The 26,869-nt window shown below is 36.9% G+C and overlaps 1 protein-coding gene across 1 annotated transcript in view; it reads left to right on the top strand.

Moving 5' to 3' along the window:
• Window positions 1-26,869, top strand: part of FAM98B (family with sequence similarity 98 member B) — a 34,802-nt gene that overhangs the window by 2,318 nt on the left and 5,615 nt on the right. The window contains exons 2-6 of the mRNA XM_047736209.1: window positions 4,857-5,002; window positions 6,105-6,239; window positions 13,034-13,212; window positions 16,538-16,618; window positions 17,189-17,305. Coding sequence (XP_047592165.1) covers window positions 4,857-5,002; window positions 6,105-6,239; window positions 13,034-13,212; window positions 16,538-16,618; window positions 17,189-17,305 — 658 coding nt within the window. The remainder of the gene's footprint in view (window positions 1-4,856; window positions 5,003-6,104; window positions 6,240-13,033; window positions 13,213-16,537; window positions 16,619-17,188; window positions 17,306-26,869) is intronic.

Here is a 26,869-nt window from a genome sequence, read left to right on the forward strand (position 1 = left end):
CATTTATGATTTTGTAGAGGGGATCTCAGCCCTGGTTGTGCATCAGAATCATGTATGGAGCTTGTGAAATAAAAGGTTCCAGTCTGTACTGTACGATATTGACTGGATCATGATTTAAGGGGTACAGTACAGCATGCATATTTTTAAAAATCTTCACATCTTAGTTTGGAATCAGCATTATGGAAGGAAGTTTATTTCAGTTACTTATTGAACACAACTGTATGTTGAAAACTGTTCTGAGAAGTCACTTGTGTGCAGAACAAAATTGATCTCTCCCCTTGGAGCTTACAGTCCAGTGGAAAAACGGATGTGATCACACAAATACTATAAACCTTAATAAGCTCTTTAAAGGAAAAGAGCAGGGTGACATGACATGACATGACAGGAGGTGGACCGGAGTAAGCTAGGTGAGATTCATAGGAAAAGAGGACCAGGGTGTTTTTAAATTGGGAACAAAAGATGAAAGCTCTTGAAGTGGAAAGGAACTTGCTGTATTAGAATAACTGGAAGGAGGCCCATGCACCTGGAGAGCAGAGAGCAATGGCCAAGATAGTGGAAGAAGATCTGATTGAAAAGTTAGGGGAGGATGAAGGCACGCAGCACTTTTTAGGCTGTGTTGTGGATTTTGTTCTTTGTTTTAACAGCAGTGGGGCGTGTTTGAAGGATTTTAAATAAAAAAGGGAGAGATCAGATATCTAGTTTGAAAAGTTACTTCAGTAAGGTGGAGGTGCATATGGAAAAAAGTGTGCACTGTAGAACTTAGTGATTGATTGGATATAAGAGCTGAAGGGGATGATGGTATCAAGGATTCATTTCTTCAGGAAGTATTGAGAACCAAAATGAAATGATACACCTTGGAATCTAATTTGGAAAGGGAAGAAAATGAAGATAGCAGGGAGGTAGGAAATACAGAGAATATGGAGTGACCAGTGGAATGGAGGTAGAAATGAGATCCAAGGAGAGTTGAAGGTGAGTGGTCAAAAGAACAAGCTAAAAGAATAGGTAGTAGGTTGTGGTTAGGGAGTGACAGGTTTGATTTAGTGATTTTGGAGGTAGAGTAGTTTCTGGTGATGGCAATGTCTAAGGGGTGCCTCACTGACATCTCATGGCAAAGGTCTGAAAAGATGAATTTCAGGAATCGAGAGCTCAGGATATTGCATAGGGTATGCATACAGGCAAATAGCAGAAATGGGATTGGAGAGAAAAACAGCACAAGGAATTTTGGGGAGTGTCCAAGCAATTAATAGGTGAAAACCACAAAAGGGAGAGTGACAAGTCTGACTGGCCTGTGCCTAAAGAGAGAAGGAGGTATTTATAAGATGGTGTGGGACCAATAATATGGATACTGTTTTGGGAAGCAAGGAGGGCAAAAACCCTACCATCTGTCCTTTAAGAACTTTCAGAAAGTAAAATCACCAAAGCTAGAGGTGGTAGGGATAATCTTTCTGACTATCAATCTGGAACAGTTGTTTGTAGATGAAACATAGTGGAAGAGTTTGGGTCAGTAAGTGGAGAGCTGGATCAGAGGCAAGCCAGGAGGGCATACAAATGACAGAGGGAAGGAAAGGGTCTCATATTTTATATGTTGGCTGATGGAAATGGAAAAGAGAAAGTAAATTAGTCATCGCCTGTGTCTTTGTGGGGGTTTGCCAATGGCCCTAATGGATTGAAGATTGGATCACCAGAGCTCGAAGCAACTGTGTTTCCCATATAGGTGCCTCTGGGGGAGTCTAGGCCTAGGGGAGGTGTCCCCAGTGTTTGGAATAAGAATAGCGCTTTCCTACTTAAATAAAAATACCTTGAATGAACTAAGAACATAATAATAATCCCTATCTTATTAGATATGGCAGTTAAGTGAGGTGATACACATAAAGCACACAGCACTGGCCTAGTGTAAAAGCAGTTTTTGGTGTTAGTTGCCATATAATTGTGATTATTATTAGATGTTTTGTTTTGTTAAATGCATTTTTTCTTCTTTTTATCTTTACCTGATTTGGTGAGCTGAGGCATTAAGATTTGTAGGGCTTAGGGGCGCCTGGGTGGCTCAGTGGTTAAGCCTCTGCCTTCGGCTCAGGTCATGATCTCAGGGTCCTGGGATCGAGCCCCGCATCGGGCTCTCTGCTCTGCGGGGAGCCTGCTTCCTCCCCTCTCTCTGCCTGCCTCTCTGCCTGCTTGTGATCTCTCTCTCTCTGTCAAATAAATAAATAAAATCTTTAAAAAAAAAAAAAAAAGATTTGTAGGGCTTTTTCCCCTTCTAAATTCAGTATTTTTTGGTGATTTGAAAAATTTTATTGAATTTTATAATTGGCATTTCAGTTAAAAATAACCTCACCAATGATTAGAATTAATTTTATTCAAGAGTTTATGATTATTTCTTTATTGTAGAGATGAAAGTAAGTAGGGGGAAAGAAGATGTTTACTATTAAATCTCAGTAAGAGGCACTGTGAGATATGGAGGAAAGGTAACGTATAGAAGAACCAGTCTTGCCTGTAGGAGCAGAGACAGTGGTCTAGTCCCAGCTCTCTACTTGGCTGTGTCAACTGGCCAGGTTATTTCATTAACTTTCCTTATTAGCATAGACAGAAGTTTGAGTTCATATGGAGTGTTTGGGTTCAACTCTGGATTTAAATCCTAGTGTCATCACCTAGCTGTTATCTCTGATCCTACAGCATTAAGATCATGCCGACTTCACAGCATTGCTCTGAAGACCAAGTAAATTATAAATATAATTATCAGTATCTATGGCTGTATCTCTATTTGTGCATGCCTGTTACTGTGCCTAGCCTGCTACTTAAGGCAGGTATCTTAACCTCATTAAGCCTTAATTTCTTACCTGCCAAATGAGGATTTGAAAATACTCACCCTTCATGAGCTATGACCAGAAAATTCAGAGAAAAAGAAATGCAAATGGTCTTTAAACGTATGAAAAGATGTACGGCCTTGCTCTTAAGAGAAATGTAAATTAAAACTCTACTGAGATACCAGATGGTCAAAAATCTAAATGTTTGGCAACTTTGGTGAGTTACGGAGGAATGGGTACTCTTACACCTGATGGTACAATCACCGTAGAGGAGTATTTAATAATATCTAGCAAAGTTACATATTCATTTACCTTTTGACCCAGCAGTCTCACCTCTAGAAATCTATCCCGGGTATAACCTGCCAAAAAGTTGTCAGTTTTTTTTGTAAGAGCAAAACACTGCAAATAACCCAAATACTCCAGACATTGGAGTACTGTACACATATAAAATAATTGAGTAGTGAGGCGCCTGGGTGGCTCAATGGGTTAAGCCTCTACCTTTGGCTCAGGTCATGATCTCAGGGTCCTGAGATCGAGCCCAGCATCTGCATCTGACTCTCTGCTTAGCAGGGAGTCTGCCTCCCCCTTTCTCTTTGCCTGCTGCTCTGCCTGCTTGTGATCTCTCTCTCTCCAATAAATAAATAAAAAATAAAATAAAATTTTAAAAAAAAGTAATTGAGTAGTGTCTCTGCTGTTCTCCAGTATAGTTGACAATATGAATTTGAACCATGTGGCTCCATTTGTATGTGGACCTTTTTCAGTAAGCTATGTACACTGTGAAACTAAGGATAATTTTCTTTACCGTACAAAGAAAGTATATAGTACGTATACAAAGTGTGTATTAATTGGCTGTTTATATAATCAGTCAAGTTTCCAGTCAACTGTAGGGTAGTAGTAGGTAAGTGTTTCAGGAGTCAAAAGTTATATGCAGATTGGCAACTGCATGGGGATTGATACCCCTCACCCCTCTGTTGTTCAGGGATTGGCTGTATATGTAAATGTATGTGTGTGTGTATTGTTTAAAGCAAGGAATAGAAGAGTGTAGAGTGGACTATCTTTACCTAAAAAAGAAGTATGTATATGTTTATATTTAAAAACAGAATGACAACCCCAAACTAATAAACATAGTTACCTATGGGGGTGGGGGAGAACAGAGTAGAGGGAACAAGATTAAGATTGCAAGCTACTTATAAAAAAATTAAAAAATTAAAGAAAAAAAAAGATTGCAAGCTTAATTTGAATGTACCTTGTTTTGTAAATTATACTTTGAAACAATGTAAATGTTTTACCTAATTATAAAGCTAAATTAAATAAAATGAAGTCAAAACAGAGAGACAACAAATTGCTGAGTTGAAAGCAAAATGAAAGAAATGTTTATCAGTATATTGAGTAGGTAGTTTCATCACATGGAAAGGAATTTTTTTTTTTTAAGATTTTCTTTATTTGTCAGAGAGAGAGCACATACAAGCAGTGGGAGCAGCAGGCAGAGGGAGAAGCAGGCTCCCTGCTGAGTGAGGAACCTGATGCTGTACTTGATCCCAGGACTCTGGGATCATGACCTGAGCCTAAGGTAGATGCTTAACTGACTGAGCCACCCAGGTGCCCCTCAGCTTTAATTGTTTAATTTAAAATTTGCATGTATTCTTTTTTCACTAAATTTTCTTTTTTCTAGTTGTTGTTACTAGTATATGGTTATTAGATTCTGTTCTATTTGACTTTGTGTTAGTTGTAATATTTATGTTAAAATTGGTTGATAATTTTACTAAGCAATGATAAAATAAAGGGAAAAAAGCCAAATGTCAATTAAATAGGGCAGAAATTGGCAAACTATGTCTATAACAGACTCAGTAATAAAAATCACAGGCTTTGCTGACCATACTAACAACTCTGCAGTTGCATTGTGAAAGCAGCCAGAGACAGTCTGTGAATGGATATCTTTATTGGCGATGTTCTGCTAAAACTTTATTTACAAAAATAGGCAGCAGGCCTTGGTATAGATTACTATCAAGTTTTTTGTTTTTTTGTTTTTTAAACCTTTTATGTCTTCCTTTCTAGGTATAAGGGACCACTGTTAGAAGAGCAAGCCCTTACCAAGGCAGCAGAGGGTGGACTGTCTTCACCTGAATTTTCAGAGCTCTGTGTTTGGTTAGGCTCTCAAATAAAATCATTGTGCAACTTGGAAGAAAGTATCACTTCAGCTGGTATTGTCATTGTGTTTTATTTACTTTTGTATAATAGTAAAGTGAAATGATAGCTTATGATTTATAGTTTTGCCCGTGGTTCGTCTACAAAGAAAAAGCATTAATATTATGAAGGACTACAGTATATAATATTAAATATACTTAGATTAAATTATATATTAATTCAAAGTTGGTTCTTAAATTTATATAAGATTATAAACAATAACTGTTTACAGTCTTAACCTTAGTATTCTTTAGAAAAAGTAGAGTCTGAATTTGATTATTTAAACAATTTTTGAATATTGCTTATTTAAATTAAGGTTTTGTTTTTGTTTCGTTAAAGTAGTTTGAGTTGCATTAGCAAGCCTGTAACTCAGGACATGGATTTACATAGGAATACCATAAAAAAACTCCTGTGCTACCTCAGAAAAGTTTAATTCATTTACTGTCTTGGTAACTGGAGTTCTTGTGGGTCTTCAATTTGTAGAATTTCAGTGAGAGAACTACAATGAAAAATTTTTTATGATTGAGCATTTGATGGGGTACAAAGTAGTCTTCCCTTCTGAAGCTTTCTTTACTTTAAAATTTTCTTTTCTTGCCACATCCAATAGAATTCAAAGTAGCAAAGTAAAATTAGCTGAATTTAAAGCATGTGGCACAAATTTCTACATAATTAGATTGTGAAAAAAAGATAAGCAATGAGGCTTAATTAGATGATTGCATTTGTTATCTGAATCTGTAGAAATACAGTAGAAATAGATCATTTGCTCTGAAGCCAATTAATAATTATAGCCATAGTAATGCTTTTAATATTTCAGTTACTGACATAAAATATTCCCAGTTTATCTGCTTTTGTGGAAAGTTTGTTGGAAAATACCCATCAGGGATTGAAATACAAAAATACATATCTCATGATTAGATACTAAAGTTCTTAAATTTAAGTATTGCTTTCTGTAGAAGTTGTTTGATTACCTGAGCATTGGGGTCACATGTGTAAGGATTTAATTTCAAGTTGAAAATTTATAATTGAATGTAAAATTGAAATCATTTGGAGGTAGATTTTATAGTTTCAGATTAGATTGTAAATATTTAGTAAGTGTTTTATGATTTTTCTTCTTTAAAGGGAGAGATGATCTAGAAAGCTTCCAGCTTGAGATAAGTGGGTTTTTAAAAGAAATGGCATGCCCATATTCTGTACTCATATCAGGAGATATTAAGGACCGTTTAAAAAAGAAGGATGACTGTTTGAAGCTTCTATGTAAGTTACCTTTCTTTGAACATTTAAACTCATTTGTTTTTTTGTGGTTTTTGTTATTTTCAGTATTTATGAAATTTCATTAGTGAAGCTTTAGAAATTTTGTTAGAAAGGTTTTAATCTGAAGCTGACTTAGAGATACTTATATAAATGTGGTATAAATTCTAAAGTGCAAAGATTTCAACTACTTACGATTGATTTGGCCAATATAGAATGCCCTGTGTTTGTGATTTATATATTATTTTAGTTATTTTTCTTTCATGTAATTCATCTCTGAGCATGCATGACTACATGACTAAAGTTGGTCGTTTAGAATTCTATTTATTCTTAAAACTCTGAAACTAGGCAGCTAAGTAGATTATTTCATCTTGTTTGTAGTGGTAGATGTTGAATGACAGTTCAAAAATACTTACTGATCACCAATTATTGTACTAGGAACTGTTCTAGGCATGAGGGTTATATCTGTTTTTTAAAAAATTGTGTTCTCTGGACATTTGAATTCTAGTGAGTGTGGCGTAATTTTTTCAGGGGTGAGTTTGGAGTATTGATTACCCTACATCCAGATAGTTACCATAAATAATGTCTATTTGTATTGGGGTCCTTTACATTTTTTTTTTAATTCAGTTGAATTTCATGTTGTTTTGAAAGTTCTACAGTGGCCATTTGAAAGAAATTTTCTAGTGTCCTTATTACCGAAGATTTCTATTATTTTGGGTTTCACCATTTATAAAGCGATCCGTGTGATATATTCCTAATAGGCTCTAGTGTTAGTAATGTTTGTTTCATTGGTGCAGAAATCATAAATGTTGAGTGGTACTGATAGTAGTGTCGACATTTGAATTACCTTGTGTGTGTTGGGGGGATAAAAATTATGTGCCCTCTGCCCCTATCTCTTGCACTGTTTCCCCATCTTCCATTTAGTATGAGTCACTGATTTAATGAACCATTGTTAATAATGGTAGGTTGTACAGTAACCCTTAGATATATTGGGACAGAAAGGAAGCTAAGAAGCAATGGCCTAGAGGAACTTTTATGCTCTTTCAGCCAGTGAGAACTGTGTACTCAATTGTGTTTCCCTTTTTGCATTATCTGCTAAAAATCTGAGCAATAATAGCAATACAGATTTATGGTACAAGTAAAAGTGAAGAGGAGATGTAAGAGAAATTGGTATAGCTTTTTCTGATTATGAAAATGCATGCCTGCAAGGTGGGGCAAAACAGGGAATTAGTGTTAAATGGGTATAGTATTTGTTGGAAGATAAAAATGTTCTGGAGTTGAATGGTGGTGATGGTTGCACAACAGTGTGAATGTATTTGATGCTGCTATGTGCTTGAAAATAGAATGGAAAATTTTATATGTTAAATTATATAATCATCCTAGAAATCTTAAAAAGTAGAAAGAATTGTAAGGAAAAAAATCATTGATAATCTCACTCCCCAGAGAGAATCATTAATAACTTCTTGGTATATTTTCTTTTCCAGCTCTTTTCCTTTACACACATACATTTAAATAAGATTGGAGTCTATCGTAGATACAGTTCCTTCTCTTTCTTTTCATTTAATGTGTTGTGAGCATTTTTTCATCACTTAAAATTTTTTTTGGAAAAAATAATTTAAATTGGCTACATAACATTCTATGCTATGGGCATAACATTTTTACATAATGGTATTTAGATTCTTTTCTGTTTTTAATTTGTTCATATTTTTAAATTTGCTCGTTCATATTTGTTGTTACTTTTACTTAGATATATTGCCATATTTTGCTTCAGAGATATACCAGTTCACAGTCTTACCACTATCTCTTCCATCTTGAGTTCGACTGTCTTTAGAACATACTGATTAATAAGCCTCTTCATATTTTTCTTGGGTGTGTTTGCAACATGTAAAAGATAAAAAGGTCCTTACTATGTGAAGAGCTTTTATAAATCAAGAAGAAAAAGATAAAAACTCACTGGAAAAATGTGTAAATTACAAAAGACATGAACTGGCACTCTACAGAAAAAAAGTTTTTTAAAAATTGCTTCTGAGGGGCGCCTGGGTGGCTCAGTGGGTTAAGCGTCTGCCTTTGGCTCAGGTCATAATCTCAGGGTCCTGGGATTGAGCCCCACATGGGGCTCTCTGCTCAGCAGGGAGCCTGCTCCCCACCCCCCCCACCCCCGCTTGCTGCTCTGCCTACTTCTGATTTCTCTGTCAAATAAATAAATAAATAAAATCTTTAAAAAAAATTGCTTCTGAACATGAAAAGATGAAACAGTATTTCTCAGAGTTAAGGAGTTACAAAAGTAAAATGACAAGATACCATTTTTCACTTAATAGGCAAGTAAATACCAAAAAAAAAAAGTCATCGTATTAGGCGGGAATAAGCATTCTCATATACGATAGGCATGAAAATGTGGGAGAATAACTGTATAACCTTTTAGAAGGACAAATTCTCAGTATCACTGTTAAAATTCACCTACCTTTTTTTTTCACCTACCTTTATGACTTGGGAATTCCATGACTAGGAATACATACCTATTTCCCTAAGTGTACAAAGATATATAAAAATGATGTTTATTATGGCATTATTCATAGTAGTTAAATAGAAATGGTATATCCTGGGCGCCTGGGTGGCTCAGTGGGTTGGGCCTCTGCCTTCAGCTCAGGTTGTGATCTTGGGGTCTTGGGATCGAGTCCTACATTGGGCTCTCTGCTCGGCGGAGAGCCTGCTTCCCCCCACCCCCCCGCCTGCCTCTTTGCCTACTTGTGATCTCTCTCTCTCTCTGTCAAATTAAAAAAAAAAAAAGAAGAGAAAAAAAAAAAAGAAATGGTATATCCTTCCAGTGATACCATTATATAGCCATTAGAATGAAAATAGATCAAATGTACTGATATGGACTGACTTCTGCTGTATTGGTAAATTAAAAAAATATACAGAAATGTGCAGTATGCTCTTATTTGTATAAAAGTAAAGTGTGTAGATGGTAGATGTGCATTCTCTGTATACATACACATATGCCTAAAAAGATACCCAGGAAATTAATATTGATTGCCTTTAGGGAGGCAATCTGAAGATCTGTGGTGGGAAGAAGACTTTTTACTATATTGTTTGCCATCTGAATGGATTAGCACTTTAAATATTAGACTGAACTCTTGTTTGTAGAATTACATGGAACACGTTTCCCAGAACAAAGGCAGACTGGCTTAGGTTCTGTCCAAAATACAGATTTTTGAAGAACTGGTGATCTGTTTAAATGAAGTTTTGAAATCAGAAGGACTTTGGCATAGTCCTCATAAACATGGCTTGATACATATTGGTCTTAACTTTTTGTGGGGTCTTTTGACTGTCACGTGTAAACTTTGTGGAAAAGTCTTTAAGTCAGTGACTCTTAATCCTGCCTGCCCATGAAGAATTACCTTAGGTCTAATAGCATATAGTAGCTCAATTCCTGCTTCAGATCTGCTGGTTCAGAGTCTTTGAGGGTGGGACCCTGGCACCTCTACAGGCATATCTCAGATAATACTGTGAGTTGATTTCCAGACTGCTGCAATAAAGTGAGTATCACAGTGAAGCAAGTCAAATGAATTTTTTGGTTTTCTCATGCATAAAAAAGTCATATTTATAATATACTATAGTTTATTAAGTGTGTAATAATAGCATTATGTCTAAAAAATGTACACAGCTTAATTAAAAAAGCCTTATTGCTAAAAAAAAAATACTAGGTGTCATTGAGCTTTCATTTTTTTACTTATTTTTTATTATTTTTAAAGATTTTATTTATTTATTTGACAGAGAGGTCACAGGCAGGCAGAGAGAGATGGGGAAGCAGGCTCTCTGCTAAGCAGAGAGCCCGATGCGGGGCTCGATCCCAGGACCCTGAGATCATGACCTGAGCTGAAGGCAGAGGCCCAACGCACTGATCCACCCAGGTGCCCCTGTCATTGATCTTTTAGTAGGTTGTAATCTTTTGCTGGTAGAGGGTCCTGCCTCTGTCCTAATGGCCGCTGGCTGTTCAGGGTGGTGGTTGCTGAAGGTTAGTTGGCTGTGGCAGTTGATTAAAATAAGACAGCAGTGAAGTTTGTCACATCATTCAACTCTTTTATAAACAATTTCTCTGTAGCATGTGATGCTGTTTGATGGCATTTCACCTACAGGAGCACTTCTTTCAAAACTGCAGTTTATCCCCCCAAACCCTATTGCTGCTTTATCAACTAAGTTGACGGAATATTATAAATCCTTTGTTGTCATTTCAACAGTCTTCACAATATTTCACCATGAGTAGGTTCCATCTCAAGAAACCATTTTCTTATCCATAAAAAGCAACTCCTCATCTGTTAAGTTTGGCATGAGACTGTAGCAATCGGTCACCTCTTCAGCTCTACTTCTAGTTCTCTTGCTATTCCCATCACATCTGCAGTTATTTCCTCTACTGAAGTCTTAGACCCCTTGAAGGCATCCACGAGGGTTGGAGTCAGCCTCTTCCAAATTCCTGTTAGTATTTTGATCTCTACCCATGAATCATGGATGTTCTTAATGGCATCTGGAATGGTGAATTCTCTTCAGAGGGATTTCAATTGACTTTGCCTAGATCCACCAGAGGATTCATGATCTGTGGCAGTGATAGTCTTAGGGATTATATTTCTCAGATAATAAGACTTGAAAGTAAAAATTACTTCTTGATCCATGGGCTGCAGAATGGCTATTGTGTTGGCAGGCACGAAAGCAACATTAATCTCATTGTAGAGTTCTGTGAGAGCCCTTGGGTGCGTTGTCAATGAGCAGTTCTGTTTTGAAAGGAATCTTTTTTTCTGAGTAGTGGGTCTCAGCAGTGGGTTTAAAATAGTCAATAAATCATGCTGTCACCCAGGCTTTGTTGTTCCATTTACAGAGCACATGCAGAGTAGATGTAGTGTAGCAGAATTTTTAAGGGCCCCAGGATTTTTACAATGGTGAACGAACATTTGCTTCAACTTAAAGTCCCCACCTGCGTTAGCCCCTAACAAGAGGTCAGCCTGCCCTTTGAAGCTTGGAAGCTAGGCATTGGTTTGTCTCTGCGAGAAGGCCTAGATGGCCTCATCTTCCAATAGTTGGCTGTATAATCTGCATTGGAAATCTGTTGTTCAGTATAGCCACCTTCATTACTTAGCTGGCTCTTCTGGATAACTTGCTACAACTTCTGTATCACACTTGTTGCTTCACCTTGTACTTTCATGCTGTGGAGACAGCTTCTTAAACCTCATGAACCAACCTCTGCTAGCTTCAAACTTTCCTTCTGCAGATTCCTCACCTTTGTCAGCCTTCATAGAATTGAAGAGAGGTAGAGCCTTGCTCTGGATTAGATTGGTTTAAGGAATGATGTGGCTGGTCTGGTCTTTTACTCAGACCACTCAGACTTTCTCCATATCCGCAGTAAGACTTATTTGTGTGTTTCCTGGAATAGCTCTTTTAATCCCCTTCAAGAATTACCAAAATGTGACACACAGACAGGATGTGAACAAATGTTGGGAAAATGGCACTGATAGACTTGCTCGACACAGGCTTGCCACAGACCTTCCAATCTGTAAAAAATGGAATTGTCTGTGAAGTGTAGTTAAGTGAAGTGCAATTAAATCAGGTATGTCTGTACTTTAGTTTTCTCAGATAGTTCTCAGCTGGAGTTGAAACGACTGTGTTGTGGAGTGTGTTTGTAGTGTGTATATAATTTTAAACAAAAACACAATCCAGTATTTTGATTACTACAGTGAAAGTTAATTTAAAACAAAACTGTAACCATATAAGAGTATTGAGTAATTTTCTTCTATATGGCTATTGAAAGGAGTAAATGAAATGATGGTAAAGGAGCTTATGAACAGCCTGGGGTGGTCTATCCTGAAGGCCAGTGGTTATTCAGATTGCTCTGTCAGCTTATAAATCAGTTAAAGCTGTGCATTCTCCCCTGAGTTGAGCACTCTGTGCACATGAGAGAGCATAATTTTAGTTTTACACATTCTACATTCTTAGATTATTGATTTACTGGTGGGTCTCTCCTACTAGACTTTAAATTCTGCAGTAGGCATGATCTCTTTTTTAAAAAGTTTCCTCCTGCCCTCTTTATATTTGTTTTTGTGATAAGAACACTTAACATAATGATCTGCCCCTTAGAAAAAAATTTTTTAAAGATTTATTTTCAGAGAGAGAGAAAGGGAACGCAGAAAGAGGGGCAGAGGGAGAGGAGGAGGGGAAGAAGCAGACTCCCTGCTAAGTGGGGAGTCTGACTCGGGGCTTGACCTCAAGACCCTGAGATCGCTGACCAAAATGTATCAGATTTTGCTTATGAGTACTGTGCCACGTTCCCTCTGATTTTAAAACCTTATTAAAACAGATCACCTGTTTCGTAAAAATTTGTTTGATAACTTCCAGTTTCCTCCCTCCCCCGGCCCCTGGCAACCACCATTCTGCTCTCTGCTTTATGAGTTGGACTGTGTTAGGTTCCTGATAAAAGTGATATCACATTATATTTGTTGTTCTGTGTTTGGCTTATTTCATTTTGCATACTGTCCTCCAGATTCATCCATGTGTTCGCAAGTGGCTGGATTTCCTTTTTTTTAAGGCTGAATATTCCATTTTGTGTATTATACTACATTTTCTTTATTCATCTACTGAAGGGCACTTAGGTTATTTCCTTCTCTTGGCAATTGTGAACAGTACTGCAGAGGACATGGCAGTGTAAATCTCTTTGAGATGTTGATTTCAGTTCTTTTGTATATATACCTAGAAATGGGATTTTTAAGTGGTTCTTGTATATTTTAACATTATGTTTTTCCCTTTTTTTATTACAGTATTTTTAAGTACAGAGCTTCAAGCTTTACAGATACTGCAGAACAAGAAACATAAAAATTCTCAGTTAGATAAAAACAGTGAAATTTATCAGGAAGTTCAAGCTATCTGTGATACTCTTGGTGTACCCAAGTCAGCAACTTCTGACATTCCGCTTATGCTAAACCAAGTGGAATCAAAGGTACTGTATTTGTTTTATTTTTCATTTCCCAAAAATGGAATTAAATGCTAACATGTAAATGTTGCATTAAAAATGAAAATATTTCCTTTAAGATACATTCTATTTCTGGAGAAGTGTATCTTCCTGTAAACCAAATTTTGGGTTTTGAATTAATATGCATGTGATTTAATTTACCTATAGCTAATATTCAGGAATTAGATCTTTTTTTTTTTTTTTTTAAGATTTTATTTATTTGTTTGACAGACAGAGATCGCAAGTATGCAGAGAGGCAGGCAGAAAGAGAGAGGGGGAAACGGGCTCCCTGCTGAGCAGAGAGCCCGGTGCGGGGCTCGATCCCAGGACCCCGAGATCATGACCTGAGCGGAAGGCAGAGGCTTTAACTCACTGAGCCACCCAGGTGCCCCAGGAATCAGATCTTAATGAGTGAGGGCCCTTAGGCCTTTCCAGAGTTTTCTGTGCTAGAAATCACTTTGCAAGTTAAAGGATCCCTTTCCTAAATAAAGTTGTGTTGTAGTATAATGAAAGAAGTAGAGTAATCCTCCAAAGTCAAAGGCAGACTACATTTAAAAAAATATTAATGCAGAATTGTAGCATGGTTGTCTTTGGCAGTGAGCAAGCAGTTTCTGGTGGATAGGTGTTTAGTAAGTGTTTGTTGTATAGAGAATGAGTGAATGAGTTACCTGATATAGTTAAAAATAACCACAAACTGTACACCTTAAACTTTTTTGAAAATTTCTTTTCAGTTATTAAACTACCTGCCCTTCTTCCCTGTTGAGCCACATATTAGAGAGAATGCTACTCTTGCACACCAAATTCCAGCCTAGTTTCTAGGAGTCCTCTAGGGGAATAATACAGGATTTATTTTAAAAGCAAAGAACACTTGCACTCTCAAGAATAGGTACTAGGTAAACTCCATTTTTAGACACACTGTTATACTAAATCCGTGAATAAAATAGCTTTGCTTTGATAATTTTTGAACTGAAAAAATAGATTTGTCTTCATTGAATGTAAGATAATTTTGGTATCATTTAGATGAAAAAACCCCATTTTAAAAACATTTTTTTCTTTTTTGTGAAACCTGCAGACCAAAGAATAACACTGTGAATCGCTCAAAAACATTGTTTTGGAATTAACAAGTTACTCTTCAGTGTTTATTTTCTCTTTTCATCTGGATTAAGAATGATATGGAATTGGCTAAAATGTCTAGGATTATTTCAGATTGAGACAGATTTCTAGGCTCTTTCTAATCTTCCCATGCCTCTACATGTTGATCCCAAAGAGGCTTTTCCCTTTTATGGGTCTCAGTTAGTATTAAAAATACCCCAAACCTTTTGTTTCCCTACTTGAAGTAGGCTATAATACCTGTGTTCAGATGCTGGCAGGTTAATTATAAGGTAGTTGTTACTTGGCCATTGTGGCCAAATATTTACTTTAAAAGATATTTTTCTCCATTCGGTTCCTATCAGAAGCAAAAATTTCCTTATTATACGTGTGATGTGTCCAGAATACTCTGTCACCATCGGCAAAGAAAATTATTATTTTCTAACTTGAAGCTGCTCAGATGTGAATCTAATGTAATTATAGTAATATAATGACAGACCTACAGCATTTACTGTTCTAAGTGTTTATATATAATAACTCACATTTCTCACATTATAGATAATGAGGTAGTTACTATTATTCTCTATAATAGCCATATGAGGAAATATTTAATAAATGGGACAAGTATGTTTCTGAGCAGTAGTGGTAGACCTGAGGTTTGAACACAGGCAACTTCCAGAGTCTGTGCTCTTAACTCCCTCTCTATTTGGATTTAATTCTGAAACTTACTAAAACTGTTGTCCAGTGTTGAAATCCTGAGAGAGGAGCTGAATGTGATTATGTGTAAGAAGTTGTAAGTATACATTCAGAATCCTACATGAGTGAGGAGTTACAAATCATACTTTTAGTAATACATGGAATGATTAAAGTTGGAGTTATATACAATATTTGGGAAATCTACAGAAGTTGACTATCTTAAGAAAATAATTCTTGGGGCTCCTGGCTGACTCAGTCTTTAAGCATCTGCCTTTGGCTCAGGTCATGATCCCAGGATCCTGGGATCGAGCCCCACATCAGGCTCCCTGCACGGCGGGAAGCCTGCTTCTCCCTCTTCCACTCCCCCTGCTTGTGTTCCCTCTCTCACTGTCTCTCTCTCTCCCCCTATCAATTAAATAAATAAATAAAATCTTAAAAAAAAAATTCTTAATGATATGTAAGAATTGGATCATTGTACAAGCATATTTGCTGTGAGGCTAAGAAAGGTTAAGCTTTGGGGCTCTTCATTTGCAGAAGTTCTTTCTAAGCTAATTTTTAAAAAATAGCTTTCTGAAGATACAGTTTACATATCAAATCTACTCATTTAAAGTAGGTCAATTTTAGTATTTTTAAGTTATGTTTAGTGTATTTAGAGGCACAACCATCATCCGAATAGAATTTTAGAACATTTCCATCACCCTCAAAAAAACCTTATGCCCATTTACAGTCACTCGCCATCATCACCACGTTTCTGAACTAATTTTGTGTTCAAAAATTTTAACTGTTTTTCTGAAGAGTGCCCCTAACATTAAATAAGCTTCATATTCCTCAAAAATCTCTTGATTATTTTCCCTAGTTACCTTATAACTAAGAAACCGTAGATAGACCATTTGGTTTTAAAATTGTTTCTTTAGATAAAGTTACTTAAGATAGGAGCATGAGCCCAACTTAGGCTATTATTTTTCAGTCATTTTCTTAGGGATAAATTATTATTATTGGAATGGGTGATATTGCTAAAGTAAAAACAAATGTCTGATATTTTGTTCACTAAAATAAAAGTGTTTCTTTGTAAAAGTAACCAAGTGTATATGTGGTCACTATAATTTGGAGGGATTGCTCTCCTAGGTTGTCTTGCTGAACTGTGAAACCAGAATGCTTAGAATTGTACCGTGTATAAGAGTGTGCATAAGAATGTGCCATTTCAAGGAGAAATTCCGAAAATTATTTCACATAAGACCATACAGATTCTCATAGTATAACCTTTCAGCAGCTGCTTCTGTAGTCATCTGTGTATATTATTTCTTACTCTGGAAGAGAGCTGTGCTGTAGTTTGAATTAATTAATGCATCTTTGAAAAAGATAATCTACATTGTGGTGATATTCTTTCTTGGTATGTGAAGGGGAATTTCAGTTACTTCACTTTAACATTTCACTTATTTTTTGGCATTCAAAACAACATTTTAAGAAAGAATAAGATTGTTTTAAATTGGAGATATACATTTTCACTATCTTCTATATTTACTTTTAGGTGAAAGATATACTCTCAAAAGTCCAGAAAAATCATGTGGGAAAACCACTGCTGAAAATTGACTTAAATCTGCAACAAGCGGTAAACTCCCTCCCTTTATTAGAGTAGTGAACACGGCTTAATTTTGTTACTGGACACCTAATTTTACAGTAGGTAGCATGTGTGTATTATTTTGGAGAATTGATATCCTAGAGTAATAGGTCATAACATTTCTTCAGTCAGATTGTAAAGTAGTTTTAATAATGCTTGGCCAAGAGTATGTATATCACCCAATATGTTAGCATAGTTGTGATTTGAAAAGGTTAGTAGCTCAGAGTCAACAAGGTAGAAATTTGGGGTATTTTTCTTTCTTTATTGGTCGACCATTTAGCAAGTAGATATTTTACTTAACATGCTTAAAGGTGAGGTAAAGTCTCCCAATGTAAGAGTTTAATTCTTATGTTTACTATCTTCTGAATATCATAAATGTTCTATCAGATACTCTTTATTATGTAAAAAATTTTACCTAAAGTCTCATGGGAACAGAAAGTAGTCACCAAGTACAATATCTTTTGAATCAGTAGGAAGTACTGAGTACAGTTTTTCAATTTTCTTTCTGGGCTATTCCAGAAAGAGTGTAAAGTTTATGATTTTTGTTTCTGAATTCTTTAGGAACAACTGGAAAGAATCAATGATGCGCTTTCTTGTGAATATGAGTGTCGCCGGCGGATGCTAATGAAACGGTTAGATGTGACTGTGCAGTCCTTTGGTTGGTCTGATAGAGCAAAGGTAAGACTGTTTTCCCATTTGTGTCCTGTAGGTGGTACTCTGTGACAGCTCTTCAGGCTGTCTTGTCTCTTATTGTATAACTTGCCACATTTGCACTGACCATTCTGTCTGAAGCGCATGCCCAGGCCAACTGCTGGTCTTATATAATGATCCTAGTCTTTTGTAAATTCTGTCTGCAGATACCTTAATTTCTCTCCAAATCTCTCACATTTATTTTAAACTCCTAGATGTGATTTATGCAATGATATTCATAAAGAAAAGGACATTATATGAGACAGTGACATAGAATGAGCAACTGGTCAAGAAAGCAGAATATTGGAATAAGTACAGGTAGTACAGATACCAGAACAAGTCTTCTTAAAAGTGTCTAAGGCTGTGAACTGTGTTCTAGTTGAAGAGGACATTGGAGGCCAGATAATGAATATATTCACATAGTCCTGGAATGCTGTCTCCCATCACTCCCATTTTATGCCTTTAATCTGTACCCAGGCTTCATCTGGGCACTCTGCTCCACTCTGCATCATATTTTAGAAACTCTCCAGTTAGCTGGGACATTATAGGGCTCACCACATTTGCTTCTCCTGTTTCAGGGATTACTGTTTTGTGCTCCTCGATGTCTAGATTCTGAAAATCATTGCTTTGTGTAGGTTGTCCACTTTGCTAGTTGTTTGAGGTAGGAGGGTAAATCTGGTGCCTCTTATCATCACAACATCATCATCATCATCATTATTACATTTTTTATATTGACTTGGCAGTTCCTCTGCCCCACGTTGTATCAGCTGGGGTCACTTACGGAGCTTCGTTAAGCTGGTGCTTGGACTAGGCTGGAATATTCAAGGTGGTTGTCTCATATATCTGGCTTCTGCTGAGTGCTAGGGTGCTTTTGTTATCTTCTTGGTTCTTATGTGGTCTCTGTCTCCATGTGGTGTCTTGTATTGGTTTCCTATGGCTGCTGTAACAAATCAGCATACACTTAGTGGCTTAAATAATAAACATTAATTCTCTTACAGTTCTGGAGGTCAGAAGTCCTAAAATGAAGGTAATAACCAGGTTAACTTCAGCGAGGTTAAGTTAGCATTCCTCCCAGATGCTTCAGGGGAGAATCTGTTTACTTTGTATTCCCTAGCTCCCAAATGCCACCTGTGTACCTTTCTCTTGATTTCATCCTCTTATCTTCAAAACCAGTAGTGTGAGATCTTCCATTCTCTCTCTCTCTCTGCTTCTTTTGTCACATCACCTTTTGTTTCTCTCTTATAAGTATTCCTATGATTATAGTGGACCCACCTGGATAATACAGGATAATCTCTCGATCTGGAAATCTTTGAGTTAATGACATCTATGTCTGCAAAGTAACATATTCACAGGTTCCAGGGATTAGGATATGCACATCTTTGGGTGTCATCTTCCTTCTACTGGATTTTGTTTTTTCTTGCATTTTTTTTTTTTTTCGTAAAGATTCCACCCATTTATTTGACAAACAGAGATTACAAGTAGGCAGAGGCAGACAGAGAGGCGGGTGGTGGGGGGAAGCAGGCTCCCCACTGAGCAGAGAGCCTGATGTGGGGCTCGATCCCAAAACCCTGGGACCACGACCTGAGCTGAAGGCAGAGGCTTTAACCCACTTAGCCACCCAGGTGCCCCTCTTAGTTTCTTTCTTTATGGTAGTTTTCTTCAAATGCAGGACAGTTCTTGGTTGTTCCTATTTAAGAGCAAGACACTGAAAAAAACTGTGTGTTTGCTTTTTAGATTTCATATATACGTGATTTCACATATGTGTTATATATATTTCAAGTAAGTGAAATCATAATGTGTTTCTCTTGGTGTGGCTTAATTCACTTAGCATTATACCCTCTAGATCCATCCAGGTTGTTATAAATGACAAGACTTCTTTCTTTTATATAGCTGAATAATAATCCATTATTCATGTATATGTGTGTATATATATACACAGACAGCCTCCGCACATCTTTTGTATCCATTCATCTGTCAGTGTCCACTGAGCTGTTAGGTTGCTTTCATATCTTAGCTATTGTAAATAATGCTACAGTGAACATAGGAGTGCATAATCTTTTCAAATTAGTGTTTTTGTTTTCTTTGGGTAAGTACCCAGAAGTGGTATTGCTGGATCGGTCCTATTTTTAATTTTTTAAGGACCCTGAATCCTGTTTTCCACAGTGCCTACACAATCCATGTTTCAACCAATAGTACATGGGGGTTCCCTTTTCTCCATATCCTTGCCAACACTTTTTGTTTCTTGTGTTTCTGATAATAGCCATTCTGACAGGTGTGAGGTGATATCTCATGGTGGTGATTTGTATTTCCCTGATGATGAGTGATGTTGAGCATATTTTCATGTGTCTCTTGGCTGTCTGCATGTCTTTCAGGTCTTCTGCCCATTTTTTAATCTAATGATTTTTGATACTGAGTTGTATGAGTACTTTATATCTAACATTTTTTGGATGTTAAACCTTTATTGGTAACATCATTTGCATATTAACTTCTCATATTCAGTAGGTTGCTGTTTAATTTTATTGGTTTTCCTTGCTGTGCATAAGCTTCCTTATTTAATGTTGTCTCATTTGTTTATTTTATTTTTTTGCTTTTACTGTCTCTGCCTGACTAGACAGATAAAAAAACAAAACAAAAAAACCCTGCTAAAACTGATCCCAAAGAGCTTACTGTTCTCTTTTAGGAATTTTATAGGTTCAGTTCTTATTTTAGATCTTTAATCCATTTTGAGTTTATTTTTATGGATGATGTAGGAAGGTAGTCCAGGTTCATTCTTATGCATGTAGCTGTCCAGTTTTCCTAGCACCATTTATTGAAGAGACTGTCCTTTCCCCATTGTATATTCTTGCCTCCATTGTATGTTAGTTGACCATATAAGCATGGGTTTATTTTTGGGCTCTCTATTATGTTACGGTGATCTATTTGTCTGGTTTTTGTGCTAATACCATAGTTTATAATCAGGGAGTGTGATATGTCCAGCTTTGTTCTTTCTCACAATTGCTTTTGCTATTTGGTATCTTTTCTGGTTGCATATGAATTTTAGTACTATTTTAGTAGTAGTAGTCTGGTTCTATGAAAAATGCCATTGGTGTTTTTATAGAGATTGCATTGAATCTCTAGATTGCTTTGAGTTGTATGGACATTTTAAAAAAATTATTTTTGTTAACATATAATGTATTATTTGCCCCAGGGGTACAGGTCTGTTAATCGTCAGGCTTACACATTTCACAGCACTCAGCATAGCACATACCCTCCCCAGTGGCCATAACCCAGCCGCCCTATCCCTACCCCCCCACCCCCAAGCAACCCTCAGTTTGTTTTGTGAGATTAGGAGTCTCTTATGGTTTGTCTCCCTCCTGATCCCATCTTGCTTCATTTTTCCCTTCCCTACCCCCCACAACTCCCTGCCCTACTTCTCAAATTCCTCATATCAGAGAGATCATATGATAATTGTCTTCCTCTGACTTATTTCGCTCAGTGTAATACCCTCTAGTTCCATCCATGTCGTTGCAGATGGCAAGAGTTCCTTTCTTTTGATGGCTGCATAATATTCCATTGTGTATGTATTGAGTAGTATGGACATTTTAACAATACTAATTCTTCTAATCCTTGAGTATGGTATATCTTTCCATTTATTTATATTGTCTTCAGTTTCTTTTATCAGTGTCTTATAATTTTCATTGTACAGATCTTTTCATTCCTTAGTAAATTTATTCCTAGGTTTTGTTTTGTCTTTATGCAATTGTAAATGGAATTATTTTCTTAATGACTCTTTCAGATAATTATTAGTATATAGAAACACAACAGATTTCTGTGTATAAATTTTCTATCCTGCAACTTTACTGAATTCATTTATTAGTTTTAATAGGTTTTTTTGGTGGAGTCCTTAGGGTTTTCTGTATGCAATCTCCTGTCATCTACACATAATGACAGTTTTGCTTCTGAACTTTCAGTTTGGATGCCTTTTTATTCTCCTTGCCTAATACCTGTGGCTAGCACATCTAGTACAATGTTGAGTAACAGTAGCAAGAATTAGGCATCCTTGTTCTGTTCCTGATCCTAGAGGAAAAACTTTCAGCTTTTCACTGATGAGTGTGATGTTTACAATGGGTTTGTCATATATGGCTTTTATTATGTTGAAGTACGTTACCCATTTAGTTGAGAGTTTTTATCATTAATAAATGCTGAATTTTGTTAGATATTTTTTCTGCATCTATTGAGATGATCATACAATTTTTTTAAAAAAAGGTTTTATTTATTTATTTGACAGAGAGAGAGAGCGAGAGCAGGAACACAAGCAGGGGGAGTGGGAGAGGGAGAAGCAGGCCCCCTGCAGAGCAGGGAGCCCAATGCCGGGCTCGATCCCAGGACCCCAGGATCATGACCCAAGCCGAAGGCAGACACTTAATGACTGAGCCACCCAGGCGCCCCAGATCATACGATTTTTATCCTTCATGTCACTAATGTGGTATATCACATTTGATTTGCAGATGTTAAACCATCTTGTATCTGTAGAATAAATCCCACTTGATTATGTATTTTTAATGTATTGTTGAATTCCTTTTGCGAATCATCTGTTGAGAAGTCTTGATTCTATGTTTATCAGGGATATTGGCCTGTAATTTATTTTTGTTAGTGTCCTTGTCTGGTTTCAGGTGAACGGTGGCCTTTAAAAATGAGTATGGAAGGGGCGCCTGGGTGGCTCAGTGGGTTGAGCCGCTGCCTTCGGCTCAGGTCATGATCCCAGGTCCTGGGTTCGAGCCCCACATCGGGCTTTCTGCTCAGCAGGGAGCCTGCTTCCTCCTCTCTCTCTGCCTGCCTCTCTGCCTACTTGTGATTTCTCTCTGTCAAATAAATAAATAAAATCTTTAAAAAAAGAAAAAATGAGTATAGAAGCATTCCGTCCCCTTCAGTTTTATGGAATAGTTGGAGAAGGATATTAATTCTTCTTTAAGTGTTTGGTAGAACTTAGCTGTGACACTCTTTGATCCTGGACTTTTTTTTTCTTGGGAGTTTTTTTTTGTTTTTTTTTTTTTGTTGGGAGTTTTTTGATGACTGATTCAATTTCATTGCTAATAATCAGTGTATTCATATTTTCTGTTTCTTCATGGTTCAGTCTTGGAAGATTGTACATTTCTAGGAATTTATTGTTTCTTTAAGTTGTCCAATTTATTGGCATGGAGTTGTTCAATAATAGTCTGTTATGACACTTTGTATTTTGGTACTATTGATTGTAACTTCTCTTTCATTTCTAATTCTGTTTGGGCTCTTTCTTTTTTTCCTCGATGAGTCTGACTAAAGGTTTGTCAATTTTGTTTATCTTCAGAGAATCAGTTCATTGTTTCATTGTCTTTTCTTTCTTTTTTTTTTTTAAGTCTGTAGTGCATTTATTTCTGTTCTGATCTATATTATTTCCTTTCTTCTGCTAGCTTTGGGCTTTGTTGTCGTTCTTTTTCTAGTTCCTTTAGGTGTAGCATATTTGAGGTTTCTTTTGTTTTTTCAGGTAAGCCTGTATTGCCATGGACTTCCCTCTCAGAACAGCTTTTTTGCATCCCATAGATTTTGGAATGTTTCCATTTTCATCGTCTCAGTATTTTTAAGTTTTCTCTATGATTTCTTCATTGACTCTTTGGTTGTTTAATACATGTTGCTTGGTTTCCACATTTTGTTTTTTCCAGTTTTCTTCTTGTAATTGATTTCTAGTTTGGTGCAGTTGTGGCTGGAAGAGATGGATGGTATGATTTCAGTCTTAAATTTATTGATACTTGTTTTGTGGCTTATCATCTGTTCTATCCTGAGGAATGTTCCACATACCTTTGAAAAGAATATGTATTCTGATTTTGTATGGAATGTTCTATGTATATTTTTTAAGTCCATTTGGTCTAATGTGTTTTTTAAGGCCAATGTTTCCTTGTTGATTTTTCTGTTTGGATGATCTATTCATAGTTGTAAGTGGGGTGTTGAAGTCCCCCACTATTACTGTATTGCTCTCAACTTTTCCTTTTATGTCTGCTAATTTGCTTTATATATCTAGGTGCTCCTGTGTTGGGTTCATAAATATTTACAAATGTTATGTCCTGTTGTTGGGTATCCCCCCTTTTCGTTATATAATACCCTGGTTTATCTTTCATTATGGTCTTTGTTTTTGTTTTGTTTTTAAGATTTTTTATTTATGTATTTGAGAGAGGGAGAGAGCAGCAGAGGGAGAAGCAGGCTCCTTGCTGAGCAGGGAGCCCGATGTGGGGCTCAATCCCAGGATCCTGTGATCATGACCTGAGCTGAAGGCAGATGCTTACTTGACTAAGCCAACCAGGTGTCCCTGTTCTTTGTTTTAAAGTCTGTTTTGTCTGATACAAGTCCACACTTGGACTTGTGGTGTCCAGCTTTCTTTCCTTTTCCATTTGAATGTAATACCTTTTTTTATTCCATTATTTTTAGTCCCTGTGTATCTTTAGATCTGAAGTAAGTCTCTTATAGGCAGCATATAAATGGATCTTGTTCTTTTATCTGTTCAGCCATCCTGTGTGTTTTGACTGGAGTTTATTTTATTAACATTTTAAGTATTATTGATATGTGTGTTGCCATTTTTGCCAGAATTGCCTTTTTGTTAATTGTTTTCCAGTTATTTTTGTAGTTCTTCACTGTCTTTTCTTCTTGCCTTGCTCTCTTTCCTTGTAGTTTGATGCCCTTCTGTAGTCTTATGTTTGTCTTCTCTTTGCTTTATTTTTTGTGTATCATAGGTTTTTGGTTTTGGTTACCATGAGTTTTATATATAACAACCTGTGTATATAATGGTCTTTTTTAAGCTGATGGTCACTTGGAATGAGTTGATGAATGCATACTAAAAGCACTACATTTTTTTACTTCCCATCCCCACCAACATTGTATGTTTTTGGCATCGTACATTATATCATTTTATTTTATGTATCCTTAACTAATTACTGTAGTTATAGTTGATTTTACTACTTTTGTCTTTTAGCCTTCATACTAGCTTTATAAATGGTTGATCCACTACCTTAATTATATAATTGCCTTTACCAGTGAGATTTTTTTCTTTTATATATTATTTCTAGTCATGGCTTTTCATTTCTGCTTAAAGAATCCTTTTAACATTTCTTATAAGATCTGTGTAGTGTTGATGAACTCTGTTAGCTTTTGTTTGTCTGGGAAATTCTTACCTCCCTGCTAATTCTGAATGATAACCCTGCTGGATATTCTTGGTTTTAAGTTTTCCTTTCAGCACATCGAATAGATCATGTCACTCCTTTCTGGCCTGCAAGAATTTTGCTGAAAAAAATCAGCTAATATACTTATGAATATACTTATGGGAGTTTCCTTGTATATAACTAGTTGTTTTTACTCTTGTCTTTAAAGTTCTCTCCTTATCTTTAGCTTTTGATATTTTACTTATATGTTGTGGTATGGATCTCTTTGTTTGGGACTCTTATTGCCTCTTGGACCTGGATGTCCCTTTCGTTCCCAGGTTAGGGAAGTTTACAGCCATTATTGTTTCAAATAAGTTTTTTGCCTTTTTTCTCTTTTCTCCTTCTGGGACCCCTATAATGCAAATATTGGTACATTTGATGTCTTGGAGTTCCCTTAAACAATCCTCATTTTTAAAAAGTCTTTTTGCTTTTTGTGTTGTGAGCAGGTGATTTCCACTACCTTATCTTCCAGGTCACTCTCTGTTCTTCTCATTTAATATGCTTTTGATTCCCTCCTCTCTTCTTTATTTCATTTATTGAGTGTTTCAGCTGTGATTGGTACAGTCTTACACTGTTGAAAATCTCACTTCACCTGTTTTTCTCCTGAGTTTGATGAGCATCTTTATGCCCATTACTTTGAACTGTTTCAGATAGATAACTTCTGTTTCATTAAGATCTTTTACTGGGTTTTGTTTTTTATTTCATATGGAATGTATTTTTCTGTTTCCTCATTTTGTCTGACTCTCTCTGTATGTATTAGGCAAATTGGCTGCCTCTCCCAGTCTTAAAGGACTTTGTGACTTTATGTAGGTGATGTCCTGCTGGGTCCAGAAGTGCACTTCCTCTCGATCACCAGTGCCACCTGCTCAAGGGGCATTGTCTGTGTGAGCTGTGTATGGGACTCCCATTATTTATGGGAGTCTGCCTGTGAATGAGGCTCTCAGTGGAGCACTGCCAGCATTAGCACATTAGATTGAGACTTCCAAGATGGCACCTGCAAACATCAACACTAGCAAAGTAGAATGTGATCTCAAAACTGTCACATAACAGTGTTTCCATCCCTAGAGTATATCTCAACAATTGCCTGCCTCTCTGTGCCTGCCAGGCACCCCCAGGACTAGAGAGTGGACACGTTTACCCATGGTCTGGGTTCTTTTCCAACCTGTGTTTTATCTTTGGGTTCTGGGCTCAGTGAGCCCTTTAAGAACAGATTTTCTCTTCTGTGTAGCTTAGTGGTTTTCCTGGTTGTAATCTCTGTTTCCAAAGTCTAACTTTGGGGGGCTTATCTCTCTTGTGCAGGATATAATTCTTGGAGTGCCTCTGTTGAGCTCTAACCCTTCACTCCTCAGGGAGACATTCCATGTTTTTGAGATTCTTTCCCAACTGTGGATGGCTGTAGCTGGTGTGGGTTTTTTGGTTTTTTTTTCCCCTTGGGTGAAAGGAGGTCTCCGCCACTCCTACTTCTCTTGATGCTGCCTCTTAGTTCCTCTTTGTGGAGGCTCTATTTATTCAGTTTTCAGAGCTTTTTCTGAGGGAATTACTCCTCATGTATCTGTGTATCTGTGTATTTGTTTTGACCAGGGGAGGAGGTGAGTTTCGGGATCCTCTTATGCCACTATCTGAACCCTCCTCTGAGAAAAAAATTTTAGCATGGTAATCGAATAGCTATAAGGCAGAGTTGTAGACTATCATTCATGTCTTTTCTCTCAATAAACATTTATTCAGCACCTCATATGTGTCAGGCATTATGATGTACCTGGTTCTGGATGAGCATTTCAGTATCCTATATGATCAGGTATAGAACATTTTTAGAAGATCTCTGTATCCACCATACCTAATCAGCTTCTCAGATGGGGTAAGCCTGTTTGTGTTCTCCATGTGCACCAGGATAAACTCCAGAAATGTGTGTGTGTGTGTGTGTGTGTGTGTGTGTGTGTGTGTCCATGTCACTGGAGTGACTGTTGTATGCAAGGTACCCAACTCTAAGAGCTGTGAGTTAACAAAGAAGTAGATGACATGATTGGGGACCTCAAGAAATGGAATAAAGTTCAGATGTTGGGAGAATTTTATTCACCTCTGATAACTTTAAATGGAGTTGCTTTATGTATTGGGTCTCCAGTTTAATATGATAGAATTTTCTTTTTTTAAAGATTATTTATTTGAGAGAGAGAGAAGGAGAGTGTGCCCATGACTGAGTGTGGGTAGGGTGGAAGAGCAGAGGCAGAGGGAGAAGCAGACTCCTTGCTGAGCTGGGAGCCTGATGCAGGCCTTGATCCCAGGACCCTGAGATCATGACCGAGCCAAAGGCAGGCACTTAAGTGGCTGAGCCACCCAGGTACCCCTTAACCTG

Source organism: Lutra lutra, chromosome 7 (genome assembly GCF_902655055.1).
Source record: "Lutra lutra chromosome 7, mLutLut1.2, whole genome shotgun sequence".
NCBI classification, from domain to species: domain Eukaryota; kingdom Metazoa; phylum Chordata; class Mammalia; order Carnivora; family Mustelidae; genus Lutra; species Lutra lutra.